The sequence below is a fragment of the Daphnia magna genome, linkage group LG3 (assembly GCF_020631705.1).
Source record: "Daphnia magna isolate NIES linkage group LG3, ASM2063170v1.1, whole genome shotgun sequence".
NCBI classification, from domain to species: domain Eukaryota; kingdom Metazoa; phylum Arthropoda; class Branchiopoda; order Diplostraca; family Daphniidae; genus Daphnia; species Daphnia magna.
Genome location: NC_059184.1, coordinates 2,974,122 through 2,997,586, shown reverse-complemented (window position 1 = coordinate 2,997,586; position 23,465 = coordinate 2,974,122). Strand labels below are relative to the sequence as shown.

The window sequence follows — 23,465 nt, the reverse complement described above, 5'->3', positions numbered from 1 at the left end:
CGCCAGACACGCAGACGTGGCGGGAACCGGAGAGAAGCGATTGCCGCCCCTCTCGCCATCGATGGCATCTAGGCTATTCCATTTTTACAGGAATTTTTTTCTGGTCATCATTTTTTTCTTTTTTTCTTATTTCGACTGTGGATTCCATCACTCTTCCCTTGATGATGATTGAATTCACATTATTCGAGCAAGTGTTTGCAATCATTTGAATTCTTTCCCCCCTTGCCACTTTGAATTCGATTTTTTTTTTGCCTTCCCCTGTTGTGTTCAACGAATGCACATCATTTATTCTTCTAAATGAATGTCGTGAAAGACCCAAGTGACCCGCTACACTTCCGTTTGCTTGATATTCTCAGTTGCAAAAGTCATGACCGGATCTGTTTTCGGCTTCGGTTGTTGCCGTTCGTTTTTCTCTGTCCTCTCTTGCCTTTATGGGTCGCTGAGCTCTGGCCTTTTGTTGTTACTTGGTTGCCACTTTTCAACATATTAGCAACGCCCGATTGCGTTCTCTCTTGGGCCGTGTGCGCTGCTGTCTTGTCCCCTTCGTCGCCCATCTCCATAAAAATCTGTTTTCGATTCTAAACTGCTTTGAAACGATATGAAAATCATGCCCTTTCTTTCTTTCTTTTTTTTGTATTTTTATTAGGCCTTTTTTTTTTTTTCATGCTCATCCCATTCAGTTTCAATGCCCTGTGTCTATACGTCGCTGTCGTGCGCTCTTGTTTATTCATGTTGTCGTCAACTCAGCTCCCATTTCTATGTATATTATGTAGGCTATACAACAGTAGCCTTTAGCAAAGGCCTTTTGATATCGGGAAAAGACATTTAACCTTTTGTACAAAACGCTATATAGCTTGTAATGTACAAGCAGCCGAAAGAGCGGATTGACTATTCATTCAATCAGCTGCTGGTTCATTTTTTATTTTTATTTTTTTTTTTAGACTGAACAAAAAAAAAGAAAAAAAAGAAAAGAAGAGTAGAATGAAAAGAATGAGGGTTTTTTGTAAAAGAAAAAGAAAAAAAAAAAAGAAAAGTAGCTAAAATAATGATAATAATATGGAAATACAAAAGGGGGAAATTCCAGTCGGCCGTTTCCCTTTTGGCTCGTGACTCGCAGCGAAACATTTTGTTTATTTCATCTTCTTCTTGTGCTGTCCCGGTGTACTGTACGGACATATTTATTGGATCGCTTTTGAATAGCAGACATAGCGTAGAGGGGCTACCGTGCAACACAAACAGTCATCCCCTTTTTTCCTGATAAACATACCTTTTCTATCGAAACATTGTTCCGTTCCCGCTTGTATGTCCTGTTCGGTCGACGCCCATGGTAGCCTAACAAACGGACCTCATCCCCCCTCAACAACAAAACGTACAAATCGACAACAACAAAAAGAAATTCGTTCCCGACTTGTTTTTTTTTTTATTTATTTTATTGTCATTTCCCGAACGATCACGCAATTCCGATAGTTTTTTTTTTTAAATCTGTTGAAACGTTTTTTTTTTATTATTTTGTTGTTGTTGTTGTTGTTGTATAAGGCTGTCTCGGATTTGTTTTATTTTTCTTCTAATGTTCTACGCTGACCTAAGATTTAAAGCCCATCATCATTACCTGGAACGGAGCGAAACAATTGACGTATTGTGACCGTACAACAACAACAACAACAACAAATAAAAAAAGTAGCATTTGGTGCTAGTTTTACCTTTTGTTTTGCGGCCATTGTTTTCGGTGCCCATTTCTCCGTAAATGATTCAATCCAAAGCGATTGGAAATTCTTCTTTTATCGATGATGATTTTGGAAAATCTTTGAACAAGTTCCGGACACCAGGAGGGGGGGGCACTTTTAAATTGATTCTACCTTCTTTTTCTTGTCGTTGTTGTTGGGTGGGGTTTTTTTTCTTCTTTCAGTTCCAGTCTAAATGCTATTGAGCTCGAAGTAAGAATTTTCTCTGCATTCTTTTCAAGTGACATTGCAAAAAAATGTACCAAAATAAAAAGAGAATAATCTTTAAACTTATTTAAGGCACCGATGTTTCGCACCTGCTTTGCAAAATTCTCGTTTCGTGTTGAATTTCCGGTCTGTCTTTTGACAATGACCTACATAGCATCCCCACTAACTTGGAACACACCAATAGATCCGCACTTTTTTTTTGTGTGTGGCTGATGCGGATCGTGACACTCAATTTGACTACGACTTGTTTGATCGATTGTAATTTTAATTTTTTTTTCTTCTTTCCTTTATTGCCGCGTGGCCCCCTTTTCACGTTGAATTATATAACGGCAACTGCAATCACCTCTTGTATACCTTATTCACCAGCTCCTCCGCCTTATTTTTTAATAGATCAAAGTGAGGAAGTACAAGCGGGCGCTGGTGTAGAAAATCGAGACCGGCCCGTTCAGTTATTGACTCGATAGACAGGATCTTTAAAAGCGGAAAACTCTTTTTTTTCTTTTCTTTTGTGTACAGCTCTTTGTCGCGCATACTCTCTTTCACTCTTTATCAAAAAGAATAAAAAGGTGTGTGTGTGTGTGTGTGTGTGTGTGATGATGGACACACACACACGTACCCACCGTGAGCTACCTTAATTAGCGGTGGCCCGGTGACGAGCGCACGACGGCAACAGCAGCCGCACACATGCGGCCTGATCGACACAATAGGCCGCCATGGCTGCTCGACAAAAGATTGAAAAGGATATATTTATATGTTAAGGAAAGCTGAGTTGCAAAGTGTGGTAGTGTGTGTGCTCACCGTGGTAACACCGGCCCACTGTGTCTAATATCCTTCATCCACTGTGTGTCGTTGGCTTTCCCCCCCTTCCCCCGTTTTTCCCCTCTTTCTATACAAGTTTGGTTGACGATGAGGAGAAGCGTCAGAGGATCGTTTCCTCTTCGATCCTCAACCACCACCGAACCCTCTCATTTCTTGGGAGGGGCAGCCTTGTCCGCACACAATGAAGGTGTGGACAACAATGCGAGAACAAAAAAAAAATCGAGGGGCTTGCTTAGGAGGGAGGGGGGGGGACTGTCTTTTCTATACACAACTACGGCTTGTGTTGAGCCTTTATTCTTTTCCATTCTCTTTTCCATTCTCTTCTCCGTACAGTGTGAACGCTGTGTGATGGTCGCTAGTAGATTCATTAATTCCTTTCAGAAATTGTGGTGGCTGTCGCAGCCTGTAGGTTCGCTCTCTTTTTCGTTTTCTTTTTTTCTTTATTGGGGTCCTTTCCCGAAGGCAGCAGCCGGACCTTTCGCTCAATTCACGAGTCAAATAGGCGAGAAAAGTAGAAAATAAACGACTTGTATAAATATAATGGCCAGTCTACCTTGAAAAAGAGAGAGAGAGAGACCCCCTCCACTATTCACGCTGAGACGCTTCTATAAAAGCCTTTGGTTGTGTACATACACAATGTCCAGCTTTGGGGGGAGAGGCAAAGAATGAGATTGGTAGGTGCATACAATTAAAACAAAGGGGGTAGGGAATTTGCGGTCTCTCTTTTTGTCGTTGATGGCATTTTTTCGTTCAATACCCCGCCGGATTTTTAAAAAAATTATGAATTTCTTAGGCCCCTTCTTTATGTTTTAAAATAATGAGTAGACCAGGCGTAGCCAATCAATCTCATGCTCGTCGATGTCTTTATCATCATCCAAATGTTTTACATTCGTGTTGTGTACAACGATAACATCTTTGTAATTCGAAACTAATTTCTTTGCGTTTCTTTCTCTTTTTTTTTTCTTTCTTGTCGTGATGTTTGTCGAATTTCTCCAGTCCTCGTCGTTAACAGGTGGGGTCAGCACGCCCGATGAATCATATCCTGGAATGCCGTTATTTTGCTCGCGTGCCCTCAGAGCCTCGGCATCTTCCCGTTTCATCTGGAAAATGTGGATGGACTTTGTACACTGTGTGTGTGGCCTGCCCCATTCATCCGCCCGATTTTTCTCACTTGCGTGTGTATCAATTTTCTTCTTTTTGCTGCCTCTGTGCGTGTTGTTATTCGCCCCAAGATGACGCTATTGATTGACGTGGAAAAGAGGCAACCGTGTGCCACTTCAAAATGTAAAAAAAATAATAATAATAATAATTCAACAAATAGGAGAGTAGATTTTTCAACGTTCCCAACGCCTTCATCCAATGCAAAGTAGGAAGAAGAAGAAATAAAGAGAACCAAGGCGCTTTTTTTTTTTTGATTCGTCAAGAACTCGAAACGAAGGAGAAAAAAACAAACAATCGAGGCAAACTTTTTCACAGAGAGAGAGAACCTTAAAGCTTTTCAGTTTGGCGAAAACCATCAAGTTTTTCGGGAGTTCTTGTATCCGTGCGTATAACATAGTTTCGTTTTTTTTTTTTCCGGAATAGAAGAGAAGAGGGAGGGGGGGGACTTGTGAGGAAAGGGTGGGGTAGTGGTATTATATAACAAGGGAAGAAAAGGCTACCCTCAAAGTAATCATGTCGTTGCCATTCACACCAGATTAAGTTTTATGTTCCATGGCTGTGTGTGTGTGTGTGTGTGTCCCAAACGAGCAGAAAAGAGACTGTATAATAGCGTAGTATTATAGCATATATCTTGGCTTTTATTCAATTTTCTTAAAGGGAGAGAGAGAGAGAGAAAGGTCCTTTTATTCGCAGTCGGGTTCCTCGCTCGTTTTGTTGTTGTTGTCGTTGTCGATTGAAATGAAGGGGGGGGGGGATCAAAAGAGAAGAAGAAGAAAGAAACTTTGGCAGCTGCTTGGCTGTATAGATGCGTGCATATAGGTGAGGGGAGGAGAAAATAGAGAGTGCGGAAAAAAAATAATAATAATAAATAAATCAAAAAAATTGTAAGTTATGGCAGAATGAGAGTACATACAGTGTTGAATAGTTAGTCATTGTGCGGTGTCGACGCCCTGTTTCAAAGTGGCTGCCTGCCCTTTTGTGAGACTGGCGGAGAGACTGGTGAGTTAGTGTTGGATGGCCGATTTGTGCATCCAAACAGGCAACTGTTAACCAATCTACTTAGAAGGGCTTCCTTTTTTTGATTCTCCCTATTTTGCTTTGCTTTTGTTGGCAAAGAGCTCGCAAAAGGTCTTGTTCTCTCTCTTTTTTTTCTTTCTTCTTCTTTGCGATCAATGGCCGTCAACTCGTCCTATACTCTTTTTCATGTGTTGTTGTATCACAGGTGTTGGGATTTGCCGAAAGTATTTTGTTGAAAATATATTTTCAAGATCATTTTAGATCCGTGTGGATTTTTCTATTTTTGCTTGAGCTCCTGTTGAATTATCGTGTCTGGCGTGTTGCGCGTTTCTCTTTCATTTTTTCATTTTTGGAAAGAAAAAAAGAAAAGGGACGTTGAATCGGCTTTTGATGGACAAATTTATAATGACGTACTTTTCCATCACAAACGGTAATTGTGCATCATAATGTGTGGCTCTTCAAAAAATGGACGTTGGGTGGATTCACGCCGTGTGGCCGACAATAGCCTCTACTTAATTGTGTCTGCCTAGTACCTTATTATTATCTGGGGATGTCGGGTGCATGTCTATTCCTTTCCCGCAAAGATCCCCCACCAATGAAAAATGGGAATAAAAACATGGCGCGTGTGTCCATTTAAACTGGGAGAAGAGAACACGGCTCACGAAAACATTTCTTTTCTTTTTTCATACTATTTTCAAACCCTACACTCGGATGATGTAGCAAAACGCTTTAAAAAAACAAATCGGGGGAGGACATGCGTCCAGGTTTATTACCTCTCCTGGTTCGTCATAATGCACGCGTGTGTCTGTATGCATCTTTGCGTGATTTCCCTCAACTGTTTGGCTTTTGTTAGAGCCAAACTATAACCGGCCACGTGTCCGACTCTCATTTTTATATTTGTTACCGTGTCTTGGCGCCCCACCTTCTTTCCGTCTGTACTTTTCTCTTGTACACCCCCAAAATTGCCATCGTTTTGACCGGCCGGGGCGAACGTGCAGCCGAATTTTAAATGCCGTCCGAGAAAGGAGCTGAAAAGCACCACCTGCTTTATATATGTTGTCATATTCGAAACAACACTTGAGTGTCGAAATTGCCCCCTCATTTACTTGTCACTTGCAAACCCGTACTTTACCGAACCCTCCCTCAATTTGGATTGTCTCGTCCGGTTCGAGTCCCGTTTTGCAGGTTGTTTGTTTATTATTATTTTTTTTTTTACGTCTCATGATTCCAAGACTTTTCATTTTTGGGGGACCACGAACTTCTTTTGGGTACGCTGTTAACTGGCCTGCGTCAGATGATGACGCAAATGGCACAACCGGTTGTCATCATTTCTCGTTCACCTTTTGATAACGTGTTACGCAAGAGATGTGGATGAAAAGAAAGATGAAGAGGCGCAAATGGGGATAACGAGACAAGCCTATCAATCGGCATTGAATCATTTCATTACTGCGCAGTTGGTCACGCCTATTGTGGTCGATGTCGGTATACGCCGTGAAATGGTGGGAGGGTTTTTTTTTATATTGAGCTCCAGGGCGGTGCTCGATGCTTGTCGGCCGTGTGACCATTGACTTACAATTTTTTTACTATCAGGTATCACCTTATTGCGTGAGAATTCTTTTTTTTTTTCGAACCAAACGCTGTCGTAAAAATAGAAGGTGGGTGTCGGTGGAATGCCTGTCAGAGTAGCGTAGGTCGGCATCGAGGAGAGAGACTATTCGTTTTATGATATCGTTCGGAAATTCGTGCGTCAGTAGACAGACAGAGAGAGAGCGACGACTGATGATGCGTTCAATGTTTCCTTTCCGTTGCTTCGGCTATTGTTTGATTATTCCCTTTTTTTTTTTTTTTCCTCTCAATTTTGATGATTTATGATTAGCATTTTGAAATGCGAGTTTTTTAGCTAATGTTTTTCGACCTCTTTTGTTGCGTGAAAACGGACGTCAACTCTTTCCAGGGCCGTCTCGCGTGTTCTGACGCACTTTCGTAGGCCACTGCCCCATTTTTCTATCTCTCTCTCTTTTTTTTTGATACTCCAGGTACTTGAAATGGCAGAGTTAAAACAGCACGTGGAGTGGATTTAAAAAAAAAAAATAAAATAAAAGTTTGGGGTTAAAAGGAAGCAAAAAAAAAGACGCAAATAGTTAGGAAAGTTGAAGCTCATTCAGAAATTGGACAAAAGTTTGAAGAAGTTTTTCTCTTTTTTTTTCCATGATAGACTAGGCCTGAATGGCCGTACTCTTTGAAACGTATTTTTCGCTCTTTTCTATTCAATTCCAGCAGCACACAGCTGTGAAAAAGGGTTAAGAAATTCTTCTTTTTTATTTTATTTTTTTTTATTTGCCCTTTCTTTTCACCCCGCACGTACATATAGAGTACACTTTATTTTCTTTGCCCCCCTTCCGTGTGCGCTGTATGAAAAGAGGTGCCCACCCATGGCTAAACTGAAGAAAAGAGCCTAGCCGGAACTTGGCACTCCACCCTCTTCCCATTGACGATGGGTCATGATGTGGTAGGTGGCGGACGGCTACCGATCCGTCACACTAGACAACTCTTAAACACGCTGAATACACATCGAGAATGAGAATAGTGAATAGATATATATATGTATATACACAGAGTACAAAACAGTATGTAACGTGTCTTGCTCTCTCTCTATGTGTGTGTAGCTCATAGGGATAGCACACACACACACCGTTATCCTTCCTTTTCTGCTCTTTAAAGAGGAGGAGGAGGTTATTATCGGAGTGTCAATGGTTCCGGGCGGATGGAAAGGAAGTTAAAGAGTGTTGACGCTTTTCCAGGGAGGTGTATACCCTCTTTTCGCTTTTTACATTCCTCGTCGTACTCGTCTTCCTTTTTGTTTTGTTTTTCTCTCCCCCCTCCCCCTTCCTTTATTTTTTTTTGTATGTGAATAATAACAGAAAGGAAATTAAAAGGATGAATGAACCAAAAAAAAAAAGATTGGGTCCATTATGTTACCATTTCTCCGCAAATGGTGTGGAGTATTCTTCGCATTTAGAAGATGGTGATCCCACTTGATATCACGTCCTCTTATTTTGATGGCACCGTACTCGGTACTCTGTTGAATAGATTATTGGCCAGTAGCTGTATAGACCCTGTGACGTAAGAGTTTTCCTTATTTTATTTTTAAAAGATGTTGTCGTGAAAGTGGGGGGGGGATGACTAGTGTACGGTCTAGAGGACAAGATTTCATTTCAAAAACATTTGATTCTATTATGCGCAAGTTGTTCTTTTTCTTTTTTCTTTCCTTTTAGCCCTAACTGCATTTGAATGTCGCTTCGTATCGCTGACGGGTTGGCTGTAACGTCCATAAAAAAAGAACACGTTGAATGTATACGTCTCTTGTCTCATTTTTCAATTCGGTCAATGGGCAGCTGCTGTTGGCTGCAAGCCGTCGTGAAAAAAAAGGGGGCACACAGAAGAACTTTGTGTCCTAATGAGGTTCTTAAAATGTCAGCCGACATGACGTTCGTTTATTTTTTTTATTGGTGACGTCGTCAAGATCGTGTTGTTGACGATACAGCTAATTTATTTTAAAAAAAAAGAGGTAGGGTGTGTTTGTCTGTGTGGATATGACTAAACTCTTTTTCATGTCGATTAAACAGTGTATTTTCTTTAACTTTCCCACGTTCTTTTCCCTTTTGATTCCATTGGAAGAAACAAAAGGTTCTCTTTGTGTTGACGTCAACGATAGACATAATATTAAGGATAATGTTTTTGTTTTTTCTCTCGAAAGGGAGGGCTGTACAACGATAGGTAATATTCAATTTTTAAAAAGAGAGAGAGAGAGGCCAGAAAAAAAGACAATCTCGAATGGAAACTTAAATGAAACAGGACGGGGGGGGGGGGAAGAGGATCAACAAGAAAGAGAGGAATTTTGTTGTCAGGATTTCTATGCAACACGACGAATTATCGCAAGAGTTGGGGACGTGTAGTCAAATGAGTCGATTACACTGGCGTATGTATAGTTTGTGGTTTCCTGTCGTCCAAGGAATTTTATTTCATAACAAACAATGCACACAACAAAAAATAAAAGAAACGAAACGTGTGAAGTCGAAGACGGAAAATTGCAATCGATTTGAATTGTGAGAAGAAGAAGAAGAAAACAAAAATGAATTTCGACCGACATGATGGAACAGTAGGGAATGGGAGCGTAACACAAATAGCCAAACATAATGAAATGGAGGCGAGACGAATTTGAAACATTGGGAAATCACAATCAAGAGAACAAATTTTTTTTTTAAACGATTGCATTAAATTAGAAAAAAAAAACTAAAATTCTCTTCCAAATACACAAGTGAGGAACATCAAAGCTGTGGTTGTTTACATTTTTTTTTTTCTTTTTTTAAATTCTTTTTTTTTAAGACGATCAAAGTGCAAACGTCAAACCAAGAAATCGATTTTATTTTATTTACTTTTATGGTTAATAACAAATTCCAATTAAGAGTTAATACAGCGTGATTGGGGTGGGAGGGGAGTGTTACCTTGTTTGCAAATGAAATTTCGTGAAATACGTTCCAGATTTTAAAAAAAAATCACGTAGGGAGTGGCAGGAGAGGGGATGGGGGAAAGGACATTGTCATTCTTATTCAATGAAAATTTGAGTTCATTACTTTGTTTTGTTCTATTTGTTTTGAATCTGTTTTTGTTTGTTTTTTGCGTTTTTTTTTTTTTATGTATATATTTTTGTTTTGTTCTGCGTAGGGCAGACAAACTTTACGACACGAATCACAGATATTAGAATGGTGTTGAAGTCATTTTGCTTTTGTTTCAGAGATTGAAGGATGAAAAGCAGATGGGGGGGGGCGTATCCCTCAAGGTTTCTAACTAAAGACGCCCTTTGAATCTATTTCCCATTATTATCTTCTAATAATTTCTCGGAATCTCGTTTCAATGGGAAACACTTCAACCGTCAAAATAATTGAAACTGTTCTACTTACAGGCTATTGTAGCAAAGATTTTTTTCTTTTCTTTTCTTTTCTTTTTGTCAAACAAGAAAAAAGCAACAAAAACAAGAAGGAAATTTCAATGCTGAATCATGTCGTAACGCATCAACGCGATGCAGTTATTTGACAGCTAAAGTGTAGGGAATGGTTTCTCTCTCTTTTTTTTTTTTTCGAAAAGAATTGAAAATCTCCTTTAGAAAATGACGGGTAATGGTCGTCTGTACTCGCCAGGTGATGGGTAGGTTCCGGTGGGCGGGGCGTATTGCGATAAGGAGAGAGGAACGATGCCCGAAAGGGCCGCTGCGGCGGCCGCACCGTTGGCCACAGAACTACTGGCGGCCTGTCCGGCAGCGGCCGCCGCGGCCGCTTGACTGTAATAGTTGGCCAAAGCCGACGGGTTTGAGAATGGAGAGCTGGACGAATGGATGGCCGACGGAGAGGATCCATCGGAGCGTTCGCCCTTGATGGTCCCTGAGCCGTCCATCGATGCAGCGCCGCCGCCTCAGAGTTGCTGCTGCTGTTGTGCTGGTCGTGTTGAACATTCTTGCCGTCGCCGTAAGATGGATTTGGCCGCCGCGTCCATGTAGGCCCTCTGCACTTCGGCCGCGTAATTTTTCGAATCCATGTACAGTTTGGCCGTCTCTAGGTAGGCCTTTGCTGCGGCCGAATTGTCGCTATTGCTGCCGTTCTCAGAGTAGCTCTTGTTGTTGTTGCTGTTCGGGTAGTTGCCGCTGTCGCTCGCTTTGCCTCCGCTCAATTCCGCTAGAAATGCGGAGCCCTTTTGCGAGCCACCGTCGTTGCTGCTTCCGCTCGTGTTGAATCCTTTGCCGGACGATTCCAGGTACTTTGCAGCGGCAGCGGCCGTTACGGGGTCGACCGGTGCGGCGCCGTGACCGTAAAGATTGTGATGACCTGCCATGTAACCGGCAGCAGCGCGATATTTTTCCGCTTCGACTGAATAGCGATCCAGCGATGAGCCCACCTTTTTTTTTTTTTTAAATAGAAAATGACGTCATTTGTTTTGTTTTTTTAGCATTCATCTTTTTAATTCGAATATATCTATATATTTTTTTTTTTCGGTGGAAAATTGATTTTGTTTATTACCTGTTGTGAATTTGGATTGGCCAAGACCGGCGATGGCATTTTGTTGGGCGGCAGCAGCAGCTGCAGCGGCGGCCATGCTAGCAGCGCTCAATGAGCTGTAGGCAGCTGCAGCCCCCGGATAGTAAGAGTTCATTTGCGTCATTGGATTGGCCATACCTATTTATTCAAATTTAAGTTTTTTTCAAATTGTAATTGAGCAGGCGCCTTTTTTTAAGTTTTCTATTATTTAATTTTAATCGGATATCGTTTTTGTTGTCTTTACCTGCACGAAGCGCGTCCATGGAAACGGATGGATAAGGTAGCGAATAAGGGTAGCCATCTTTGCGAAGTGTCTTTGGTTTGCGACGGGGTCGGTATTTGTAGTCGGGGTGTTCTTTCATGTGTTGTGCTCTGAGACGTTTGGCTTCGTCGATGAATGGCCGCTTCTCATCTTCGGTCAACAGTTTCCATTCAGCGCCTTTTTAAATAAGAAAAAGAAGAAAAGAAAACGTCTCTATTAAGCAAAATGTTTTTTAATTACTTTATTCCTCCCTGTTCAGATAATGAAAAGGTCTATTCAATTATCGAACGAGTTCATACAACTCCGCATTGATGGCGTCATTTTTTATTTTTTTTTTTGATGGATCTTGTGTCCGTATGAATAAATCGAACGGGTATGTCTAATGCACACAATCTCGTACTGCACGATGATTGATCCGTCGGGATCGTTACAACCCTCCATTGTGTCTGTATAGGGCATAGAGACGGACTTAGGCAGACAGTGTGTCAATAGCTAAATAATATAATATATAAATGGGCATATGTAAAAAGTGCCTCCATACGACATCGCCCCCCCCTTTTATTCCGCCTATCGTTTTTTTGTTGTTGTTGTTGTTAACAGTACAGAACGTATCCCCACAATGGAAATGTAACAATCCGGCGGATTATGGATGAATTCGACGCTTCACGAATTATCGGCGGGAAAATGCGAAAAGAATGAGACGAGAGAGGGTTGGCTGCGGATTTACGACAGACGGACAGCTGCGTGTTGTTTGCACAGTATAATGAAACGAGCCGACCGCTGAATATATATCAGCAAACCCTACTCCTCCACTTCTTTTGTCAACATTTCAGGCAAGAAAAGAAATATAAAAGGAGGATGGCGCATAAGGTTTTTTTTTTTAAATATACATATATATAAATTTTGTCTCTTCAAATGCAATAGGAAGGGGGGGGAACGAAATCCAAAAATAGAGAGAATCTAAGTGATAAAAAGAAAAAAATGTGACTGGATAAAAGAAGAAAAAAAAGAGAGGCATATTGTCCCCGACGCCTTGTTTAAACACTTGGAGCCTGTCAGTGACAGAAATAACGTCGCCCTTGTACTCTAACCGCTTCTCTTTTTCTCTTTTTCCTTTTATCCAACAATCAAATCACAAATGAAAAAGAATCCCACCCAAATGGTTTCAATTGAAAAAAAATAAAAAAATACGTTATCTCAAATTGACTGCTGTCAGAAAGAGAAGTCTATCTTTGTATGGGAGGTGGGGTATACGGGGAAACCTTTTTTTTTTTTTCGTTAAAGGTTTAAATAAAAAAAAACGAGCACCCAAGAGTTTTCCCGAGTTGCTTGTCCTTTTGTGGCTTATTCAAATCGAGTTTTTTTATATTTCACGACTATGGAGGAGGAAAAGGGCAGAATTGATTACCAACAATCCCGTCCTCTCTCTCTCTCTCTTTGTTGTTATTGTTGTTGTTGTTGTTGTTGTTGTTGAGGGGATGATAGTATTCAATTTAATTTGTGCATTAAGTTCGTGTTGAACTTACCGAGTCGTTTGGATATTTCCGAGTTGTGCATTTTCGGATTGTCCTGCGCGATCTTGCGGCGCTGCAGACGAGACCAGACCATGAAGGCGTTCATGGGCCTCTTGATGTGATCCTCTGCGTTCTTGTTGTTATTGCCGCAGCCGCCCTTGTTGCCCCCCATCGTCATGCCAGCCACCATCGATTGCTGGTGGTGGATCATGGACGATCCGGAGCTCATGGACAGCGATCCGATGGAATGATCGCGCAACGGCTGGCCGTGTTGATGATGCGGAATCGGCGAACTCGATGGCGACGACTCGGGGGATGACGGCACCGAATTGAGGACGTTGCCGACGTGATGCTGGGCTGACGGGTGGTGATGCGGCTGATGGACACCGACCGGCCCGAAAGCCGCAAAATGATGGGCGGCGGCTGCGTGTTGGTGCGCCAGAGAGCTCTGCATCATGTGATGATTGCGCACAAGCTGTTGGCTTTGTTGGTGTTGCAAGTGCTGCTGCTGCTGCTGCTGCTGCTGCTGCTGCTGTTGATGATGTTGTTGCTGCTGCTGTTGGTGGTGCTGTTGTTGTTGCTGCTGCTGCTGCTGCTGTTGGTGGTGATAGGCCGCCACCTGGGCCGCTAGGCTCGGCGATGACATGGACGCATTCATGGCGTTCAACCGGTCTAAAGCGCTCGACAGTCCAAACGGTGATCCTTCGTCGCACATGTCCGTTAATTGAGTTTTTCTGCTCAACATTTTTTTAGAACAAAAGTTAGAATTTGAGTTTAAATAACCGCGAAGTTTGAGAGAGAGAGAAAAAAAGGGAAAAATTTAACAAAGAGAACAGAAAATGACGAGGGGTTTTAAAAATCAAACATCCGTGACGTATCATCCTTAATTATGCTTTAACTGTGTGACAGCCGTTGAAGAGAAACCGCAGCTAGAGCTTCCCCTTTACTAGAGTTATGCATTTATATTTGTGACGGATGGTGTGGTCACAAGAAAAGGCAGTTTTAGTTTTTAAAAAAAAACCAAGGATATGTCGAATGGTACACACACACACACACAAGTATAAATAACAACATGAGAGAGTCAAATCCTATTGTATACGCGACGCGGGCTGGCCATGTTACATATACCGGCGCCTCCAGGGTGTGTGTGTGTTTCAGGCATGTTTCAACAACAACGAAAAAAAAAGAGAGAAATGAAGAGGAACAGGTCGGCAACTACCAACTAATTAGAAAGAACGCGAACCCCTTTCGTCGGCGTCGTTACGTTAGACAAACAACACGAATAGGCGTGGCTGTTAGAATCAGCCATACATGTATACACTGTATCCGTTAATACTCACTAACCCCTTTGGAAATATTTTCTTTTCTTTGAGAAGATCGTGTGTTTCTCTTTTCAAACTGTACGTGTCTTGTTCATTTGAACAATAATTCTCCTGTTGGCATATGATTTTATTTACATTTTTTTTTTCTCTTTTTCTTTTATTTACACAGGTAGTTTTGGCCTTGTTTGAAACAGGACGCCGCCGCCGTTAATTCCTTTGACTGTGTTGTCTTCAATTTTCGTTCTTTTACACCTTTAAACTTCATCGCGACCTGACACACACACACACCGGCCAGACACCCTCTCACACCACCGGAATAGATGTAAGTGAATATACGCATATAATTCTTTCTATTTACCTTTGTTTGTTTTTGTTTTTGATCGACGACTAGTTGTGGCTATTTTTTGGCTGCTAGATGTTCTCTTTAAAGAAGCCACTTGATCACTCACTTTTCAATTGTCGACGAATTTTGTTTTTTGTTCTCTTTTTTTTTCACATGCAAATTTTCACTGACAGTTTTTTTTTTTATATACTGGGCCACACTTGGAAACAATGTCCTTTTTGCGATGACACCTCGTTTGATTTGCGGAGTAGATTGGCGTTGACACGGTGGTCGAGTGTCTTGTGTGTGTAGTGGCTGAGGAGTGTGGAGAGGAGGGGGGGAGAGCTGGAAGCGAGTGCACAAATAAAAAATAAAGAAATTGGAGAGACGGATACTCGAAATTGGGAGAGCGATGGAGCGCACGAACACACCAGACGGGCTGCTGAGGATGTAGTGAGAGAAAAAAGGACGACGAAAAGCTATGGCCGTTTCCGCTGGGGCTAATATACACCAAGAGCCAAGCAGCGCTCTGCCGCGTGTGTGTGTGTGTAGGTGTAGGAGAGGCAGGGCGATGGGAAGAAAAAAGGGCGGCAGCGCAGAACCGAGTCCTCTCGTCCAATCACAGCCATCCGCATTGGTACGAGGGAGCTGGAGCGAACGAGATGGATGAAAGGCAGAGAAAGGGACGTCCTCGAGGAGGGCTGCCTCGTATGGATTTCCCCTTCCCCCCCCCTTCTCGCTCTATCTCCTTGTTGTTTTTTTCTTTTTCTTTCATGGACTTAGTTTTTCTTAAAAAAAAAAAAATTTGTTTTCTTCATTCCCGTACTGTACGGGCGAACGGAGGTCTCTCACGGAACTCCGCCCACTCTCTTTCACAACGCCCTCGCATTTTTCCCTCTCGTTCCAACCTTTTGTTTCTTTTTCAGCTTGGCTTCGTTTCGAATTGTTTTGTTTTACAGCTCTAATTGACTAATGATCATGGAACGACCGATATTCAATCGATTGCAAACAAATTTGTAATCACAAAAGTCGAGAACTATTTATAGTTTTCGATTCTATTGTCAATTTTTTTTGGGGGAAGGGGGGCGGACTAGAGCTTCTGTGTTTCCAAATCTAATTGTAGAAATAGGAAAGAGACTGGAAACATGAAATTGTCCTTTTATTTTTTGGAACAGAGGGTCTCAACCCCCAACTGGGATTCTCTTTTTCTCTGTGTGTGTATTATTTGCGTATACAGTCGGCCTTTAGAGGCCCCCCCGATGGTTTAAAAGAGACGTATAATAGGTGAAAAAAAAAAAGAAAGAATGAAATTGTCTGTGTGTACATGTGTGTAAAATGAAACGAAAGAGAAAAAAAGAAAGAAGAATAGAGTTGGCCGGAAGTTGACATTCCTCTGGACATAATAGGAAATACGGTAGAAGAGGCAACTATACGCTTATACTGTTGTTGCGTTATGTGTTTGTCACACATAACGCAAACAATTCCATTCGATTCTTTTTTCCAATAAAAACCAAAATTCGATATTTCTGCATGATTGACTTTGACACTAACGTTCGTAAACATGTGGCTATTCGACGCGCAATTACAACTCGCCTAACAAATATTGAACGACAAAAGCATCCTCCGTGTACAAATCATTTTTTGCCATTCGAAAATGTTTATTCTTTTATTATTATTATTATTATTGATATTTTTCATTTATAGCCATTTTTTTTCGTTGTTGCGTGTGTCATCATTCGTTGGGTGTAACGTAACGAGATTAGGCGATGTTAAAGCCTATATGTGTCTATTATGTTCGTTTACGAGCTTGTCTGATTGCTGTGACGGAGGGAATTCGGAGAGGGAAGAGCCCATCATATTGCCTTGAATTTTTTTTGCTCCAAAATGATAATAGTTGCTTTTTTCCTGTCTTTTGTTTTGTTTTCCAACATTATTTATCTGCCTCTTTTAAGCGTCAAAGGAACACAGAACAGGCGGGCGGGGAGGGTACAGGACATTCGGCGTTTCAAGTTTAAAAAGACGCACACGCAGTCGGTTTGTTGGCTAACGTAAAGTGAGAGGAAGATAAAGAAAACATTGAGAAAAACGAAGGAGAAACGGAGGAGGGAAGTTGTGGCTGCCTCTTGTCATTAGTTAATTAAAAAGCCGCCGTCTTTCTTCCCTTTTTCTCATTTGTTATTCGAACCTCCTGTTTGTGTTGTGCCTCGGATTCGTGCGCGGCCGCCCTGCTGCTAATGAGAGAGAGAGACTTTTCACATGTTTGTTTGTTTTTTTCGAGACAGATAAAAAGCACTTCGACTTGCAACGAATAGTACGGCAGAAAACAACAACGCACGTCGTACATTTCTTTCTCGTTCATTGAAGAAGGAGGAGGGGGGGGATTCTTTTGTGTCGCCACGTTTACATGCAGATCGATGCGTTAGTATGTAAGCCCACAATCGGAGTAAAAGAATAGGAGGGCATAAATAAATAAATAAAGAACTCCCTGTACTTTGTAGTTTTGAATGCGACGTGTATTCCCGCGTGCGCGCGTGTGTGTGTCTCTCTCCGCCTCGCTCGCTCAATTTAAATAAGTGCGCTATTGCACACGAAAGTTCTCTTTAATGTTCGGGACACGGAATAAGTAAAAGGGGTAGGCTTATATAACATCCGCGTTGTTTCCTTCTTTTTTTTTTCGTGAGTACATCGCCCATAGACCGTGAAAACCAACTGCGTCTTGTTGTTTTTGTGTCTCTCCAATTTTGAAAATGCTTTTGCTTGTGTCTATTTTCATTTGGATTGTTGCCCCCCAATGTTTTGTTGGTCGCTAGTGGAGAGAGATTTACGATGTCTCGACGGTGTCGATTTGAACGACCTCGATCTACTTGGGTTCGAGCCGTTTCATAACATTTTTGACTGCTGGCAAAGCTTCTTTTGTTTATCCTTGAGATTGATCCTCTTTTACCCTCACCTACTTTCCTAATTGATTTTAGATGCGCTGAAAGGCGATGTCCCCAGCGACATCTTACCTCATCGAAAAAAGACCATAAATACGAACAAGGTTAATAGCAAGAAATTGCAATTTGTGCAATTTTTCCTGGCATGTTTTGTCTTATTTTTGTGTGTGTGTTTGGTCTATTTCTCTGTTGAATTCGCCAAACGGATGGTTATGATATGCGTATAGCTACCGTCGATTTCCGCGTGTCCTCGTCGCACCTGGTGGTGGATTGGGTTTCCTTGACCAGCCCTTCAGTTTTTCCTCGGCTTCTCTATTCCCTTTTTATTTTATTATATTTTTTTTTTTTGTAGTTTACAAATCTCGACGGAAATGACTTCAGGTGCGAAACAATAGACCCAAGGTACCACACACAAAAAAAGAGGGGGGGGGGGTCGAATGAAAGACGCAGAACAGGACGAATGGCAGGGAAATGTAGTGTGTCCATTTACTTATTCTTTTTGCTTTTTTTTTTTTTTTCGGAAAGGGGGGAGAAAATAGATAGAGGAGTTCTCTTGTCGTCTTTTCTATTTTTTTTTTAAAGTTACAAATGGGACTTAGAGAAAAGAGAGAGAAAGAGAGAGAAAAAAAAAATAGGTGTCAAATCCTCTGAGGAGAGATTAAGAAACGCACTGGAGAAAACAGTTTGTACTGGAGGGACTCGATCGCTGCAGTCTATAGGGATTGAGAAGCGGAGCTCGGCGGAACGCGCGCGCGCGAGCCCTGCGTCTTATCCGCCATCGAAACCGCCGTAAAATCATTAAGAGTCTTTTTTTTTTTTTCTTAACTTTTATTTTATTTTTATTTTTTTGAATTTTCATTTGGTCCTTTTATTTTTATTTGGGAAGGAAGAATGCAAAGCAAAGCGGTTGGCTCATAAAGATTGAAACTGGGCGATAAAAGAAATATGCGTACACACATGTACACACACACTCAGTCAACCCCCCCTCCCGAATGAACACTTTTTTTTTTCCACTATCGTTGCCACTAAATGGAAATCTTTTTTATTATTATTATTTTTTTTTTTTTAAATATATTTGATGGGGAGTTTTTTTTTGTTTTTGTTTTTTTTTTTTTGCCATGCCGCATCGCATACAGACGGGCCAGAGAGTGGCCACAAAGTCCTTGCAGCTCGGATTATTACCTGAATGTGTTGGCTTCTTCTGCAAGACATTAGTGGACGGGAAATGATGGGCTAGCAGCAGCACATGTCAGTTAAGCTTTAAAACTGTTTCTTTTTTTTTCTCTTCTTTTCTTGTTTTTATTATCTCGGCTAATAAAGCCTTCCTATTTTCCTATTCAAAAAAAAGAAAAAGAAAATCTTAATTCACGTCCAACTAGGCAACAAAACAAACAACAATAAGCGAAATTGGGTCCTCTTTGTCGTAGGCACACCACGTTCTTATTTAAAACAGTCGAGGCTCTGAATTGGAGGTGGGGGCATCACGTACTCTATCATCTTTATTCGAAGCAATCAAAAGCGAGCTTACATACACGTAGGATTATTGTGTTATTTATACACATTTTTATGTGTGTCCCTTTTCGATCCCAGGTATAGAGCTGCTCGCCATACAAGACTATTTATATTAGATGTATTTGATTTGGCCATTGTCGCCAATAAAGAATGGTTGTGTAAAAAGGAAGGAAAGCAGACACACACACACACATAGACCGTGGGCTCTCTTCTTTCATATTTGTGTGTGTGTGTGTGTGTCCCCCCTCAACTATTCCCTTCATATCCCGTCCTCTCTTTTTTTCTGTTGTTACCTGGGCCAATTCACACCCGTTTGTTGTCCACGTTCAATGCAAGGGGGGGATGATAATAATATCTAAGAATGGCTTTGATATACCCTGAAGGGTTGGGGGGGGAGAGATGAAAGAGACAAACAAAAAATAGGTTGAAGGGAATATAAGAGTCTTTCATTCAATGGCGCGAATAAGATTAATGTATAATGTGCAGCATAGTGTGTAGTATATAACACAGACACAACAGAACACAAACGAAATAAGGGAGTTTTGTACCGCGTTTGCCGTATGTGTGTGTGTGTCTATTTGCACATCGGACATGAACGGATGAAAAGGAGGGTGGAATAAAAGGAGACGCTGCTAGGTAACAGTTCCGGCAACAGTTTGCATCCTCCTTTTTTTTTAAATTCCCTTTCGTGATTTCGTGTGTGTATTGGAGCTTCTCATCGAAGAGATGGTCCGATATCGTACGTAAATAGGTATAACGTGTTTTTATCTGCATGTTAAAGCCCGAAATGAAGGACGGAAATCAATGAGGCCTAGCAAGATTTCCGATATCGAATGGGATCAACAAAAAACGAAACGAGAATCGGAAAGTACGTAGGAACTGCTGGCTAATAGTAAACAGAGACGACTGAATGATTCGAGGATTGGATTATATTGACCATCGTTTGTTACGGTTCTTTTGTGTCCATTTTTACCTATGCACGGATTGAGAGGCAGAGCTCGACAAGTTTGGGTTCCAGCTCATGTATTTTCTCCTTTTTTTTAAATATATATATATTCTTGTTGTTATTCTCTCTAAAGAAGAGGGAGAAAGAAAAAAAGTAGCTTTTTTTTTCCTCCTCTCCCCTCGGTGTGTATGACCGATGCATACAAGTTGCTTTATTCCACACAACCAAACCCCCCCTTACTTTCTCATTCAGCTTCAACTGGCCATAAACCTTTTGCTTTCAGTTCTCTCTCTCTCTCTTTTACTCTCTGTTTAATACCTTTTCTTTTTTTTTTCTACTCTTTTCCTCCCGGCCATGAGGTCCTCATTGTGAACGGAGCATTGCACACGTATACATACACAGATGTGTGTATTTATATACACACAGCAAAGCTCTTTCAGTGTCTCTGTATATAGTAACGTTCTTTTCTTTTGATTATTCCCGCCCTGTATGGATATGTGTGTGTCTCTTTTCTATTTCTTGTCCTTCAAATGGCCATTGTGTGCACACCTTGGACGTAAATCCGCCTGTTTGAAACTTGGCTGCACATCTACACACGAGTGTCTAGTAGTTAGCCTATGAAGACCCTCCCCCTTTAATGTCGGCGTTCTTATTTATAGCTCTGAAATGTATGAACGGTGTAAAGGCATACAACAATAGGCAGACTGATGTAAAACTGTGAAAGAAGAATTGATATAGGCTTCATGTGAATCATGCTCGCATCGTTGAATTTTTACGAGCCAGAATTTAGGTCAGTTAATTCGTCCGAATTGCGATGGTCCAGTAGTTTTGATTTGCGTTTTTCTTGGGTCTCCAATTGAATTTTGATGGAGGTTTGTATAGAAACGACTGTACCGTTAAGACGGTAGGAAGAGAATCCAAGTCATTAGCCTTTAAAGAAAGGGGTGGATGATGAATATTTTGGTAGAAAAAAACAAATTAAACACCTTTTTTCTTTCGGCAATTTTTTAAAAATTAATTTTCAGGCTTTATGTCAATGACACTTTGCCAGAAAACATTTGCAATTGGATCTCTCCCGAGAGTTTTAGCAGAAATGGTCATTGGATACCTATCTCCATTTTCTTTTTTTTTTAAATAAAGGAATTGCATTCCCATTTTCCTTTTATACAATTGCGATTGTCATTGTTCTCAGCAATGAGATACCTACCGTACACAAATGCTCATAAATGCTAAATGCATTTTGACCCGTCGTAAAACACCCCAAAAAAACTAAAAGAAGAAATTAGTTTATCTTGGCTCCCTTCCATCGATTTGATGTATGGGCAATAAAAAAAAAAAAAAAAAATGGAGAAAGGTGGATTCAGGCTGACCGCGGCTAATGGGCTTTTCTCCTCTATTCTCTACTTCTTTTCGCTTTAAAAATAAGAAAAATTTATTGATTAACAATCGAAACTCCTTTGGGTTGTGTTCTTTATGTGCATGCCCAGTTGAATGGAGGGAGCGTCGAGGTGAGAGGTCATTGCCGCTGATGCCTTATTGTCCGTCATTTTTCTAAAACACCAATCTATTCCAAGAGTGGCAAAAGAAGCCAATGGATTTCTTTTTCACTCAATGTCCTTTTCAATGCGTGCACACAATCAGAGAATATAGACAGCAAAATCAAAAGGAAGGGGGAGTCTATTCCCGGCTCCAGTGTGTCTGGCAAAAACGACCCGGGTTTCTTCATCTTCTTCTTCTTCCCTCCCAAAGAAGAAAATAAAAACACACACACAGAGACACATTTACAATGGGACAGAGTGTTCGGTTGGGGGGCCAGCAGCAACAGGAGCTATGCCTCAGTTGACATGCAAGGGACGAGAATAGGGGGGGAGGAGGGATTGAAGGACGTGATAGTAAGTTAAGTAGTAAGGACTGGCCAATGTATGGGAGTTGGTTACAATTCACCGTGCATGGCATAGTGTCGCTTCATTGAAGCCGTTTCCAGGGTGAATGTGAGTTTCTCCCCCTTCGTGGGCCCGTCTCATTCTACTCGCACTGTCGCTCAGTGAAAAACCGCGCCCTTGTCCTGTCCAGGAGACACGTACAATCACATCAGAGAAAGCCAAAAGAGAGAGAAAAAACACAACAATCTCTAGCTGTTTCACTAGAAAACTACGACCTTTTGCTAGTGAAAAGCCAGGGTTCTTTTCTCTTTCTACCTGGGGCAGCAGTTGCGTAATCAAATATCTCATTTTTTTCTTTTTCCATTCTGCTTGCGCATTTCTGTGAATGGGAATGAATCTGTCTAGTTCACTGGACGACCTCCACCTGTAGATACATTTCACTATTTTTTATCAATTCCCGTCAGCTCCACCTATCTTGTCCAGTGGTACATATATATACTATATACACCGTCCATATTGTTTAGCGTGAGATATCCGGCCAGGATCCCATACGCGTTTTTCATGAATGTGTGTATCCACCCACTCAAATTGAGTCGGATGTAATGCGCAGTGCACACCCGAGAATATATTTATATATGGCGATGTTAAATAGAGATAGCTTGTAAGCTGCTTTTCAGACCACAGAATGTTTGCCCTCCCTCTTTCGTTTTTTTTTTTTTTAATTCCCCATTTTGTGCATGGCTCTTTGCAACCTCCTCTGCTCTCAGATTGCTATTATCGCCGATCAATAAAAGGTTACAAATCCAATAGAAAACCCGATGCTATACAGTTTATTATTTTTTTTTTTAAATAAAGAAAACGTAATAGCTATACATGTGCAATGAATTACGTTGAATGTGCACACAGAAAGGCGGGGGAGGGCTGTTGGAATCTGGAAACTCTTTTTTTTTTTGCACAGTTTGATATCCCCAAAAGTTTTGATCTTGTCTTATAAATGGGGGAAAAAGATCGGACTATTTCTCCCATTTTTGTTGGTCGCAATGTTGTCTGTCGTACTTTTCTTTTCGTCTCTGTTGTAAGAAAAAGACGCTGTCAAATGCAAATGCTGTGCGTGCGCTAGGAAGAAGAAAGAAAGTCTTCCACTCTATCTCTTATCTTCTTTCTTTCTTTCCAATCGGCTGTGTGTGTTGTCGTCTTCTTCGACGTCTCTGTAGATTGAAAAGAAGTGGAGCGTATGTCCTTGTGTCCGTCGATCTCTGGTCCCATCGTCTTCTCCATTTTCTCTTTCCGATACCCAACAGCACAGACAGCCTCAAACATCACAATTCACACGCGTCACGCTCTGTGTCTGTGCCCTACTGAGAATTGATTGATTTCAGCGCGCGTGTACATTCAAAAAGCGGTTCCTTCTTTTTCACCCCCTCCCGATTCGAAGATGAGATCTCTTGTGTTATGGGAGATTTGAATATATTTAGATGTGTGGGTCTTTCCTATTTTTGAGAAAGAGTTGTAGGCAGGAACGTTCGCCCTGTTTGGAATCCATCACAGACGTTTGAATGGAAAGGGGGCAAAAAGCAGCGGCTCTATATCTTTGCTCACAAATGCCGTCTCCGCTTTTGCGCGATTCACCAATTCAAACTGCAGCTATTTAACGTTTGAAACGCTAGACTTTGTACACGCGTCGCCAGCAGATGATTTTGCGGACCTTGTAACCTTTAATGAGCCGCTTTATT

The 23,465-nt window shown here is 41.3% G+C and overlaps 2 protein-coding genes across 2 annotated transcripts in view; one reads left to right on the top strand and one right to left on the bottom strand.

Moving 5' to 3' along the window:
- The window catches only part of LOC116918957 (peroxisome biogenesis factor 1), an 85,488-nt gene that overhangs the window by 23,959 nt on the left and 38,064 nt on the right, over positions 1-23,465 (top strand). Inside the window, 1 exon segment of the mRNA XM_045171104.1 lies at positions 14,303-14,455. The gene's annotated coding sequence lies outside the window, so the exon portion shown is untranslated.
- On the bottom strand, positions 8,683-14,968 carry LOC116918960 (putative transcription factor capicua). Its single transcript, XM_032924782.2, has 5 exons — positions 14,492-14,968; positions 12,824-13,545; positions 11,280-11,474; positions 11,018-11,173; positions 8,683-10,895 (listed from the first exon to the last, which is right to left on the bottom strand). The coding sequence occupies exons 2-5, from the start codon at positions 13,524-13,526 to the stop codon at positions 10,603-10,605; spliced, it is 1,347 nt and encodes a 448-aa protein (XP_032780673.2). The 5' UTR covers positions 13,527-13,545; positions 14,492-14,968; the 3' UTR covers positions 8,683-10,602.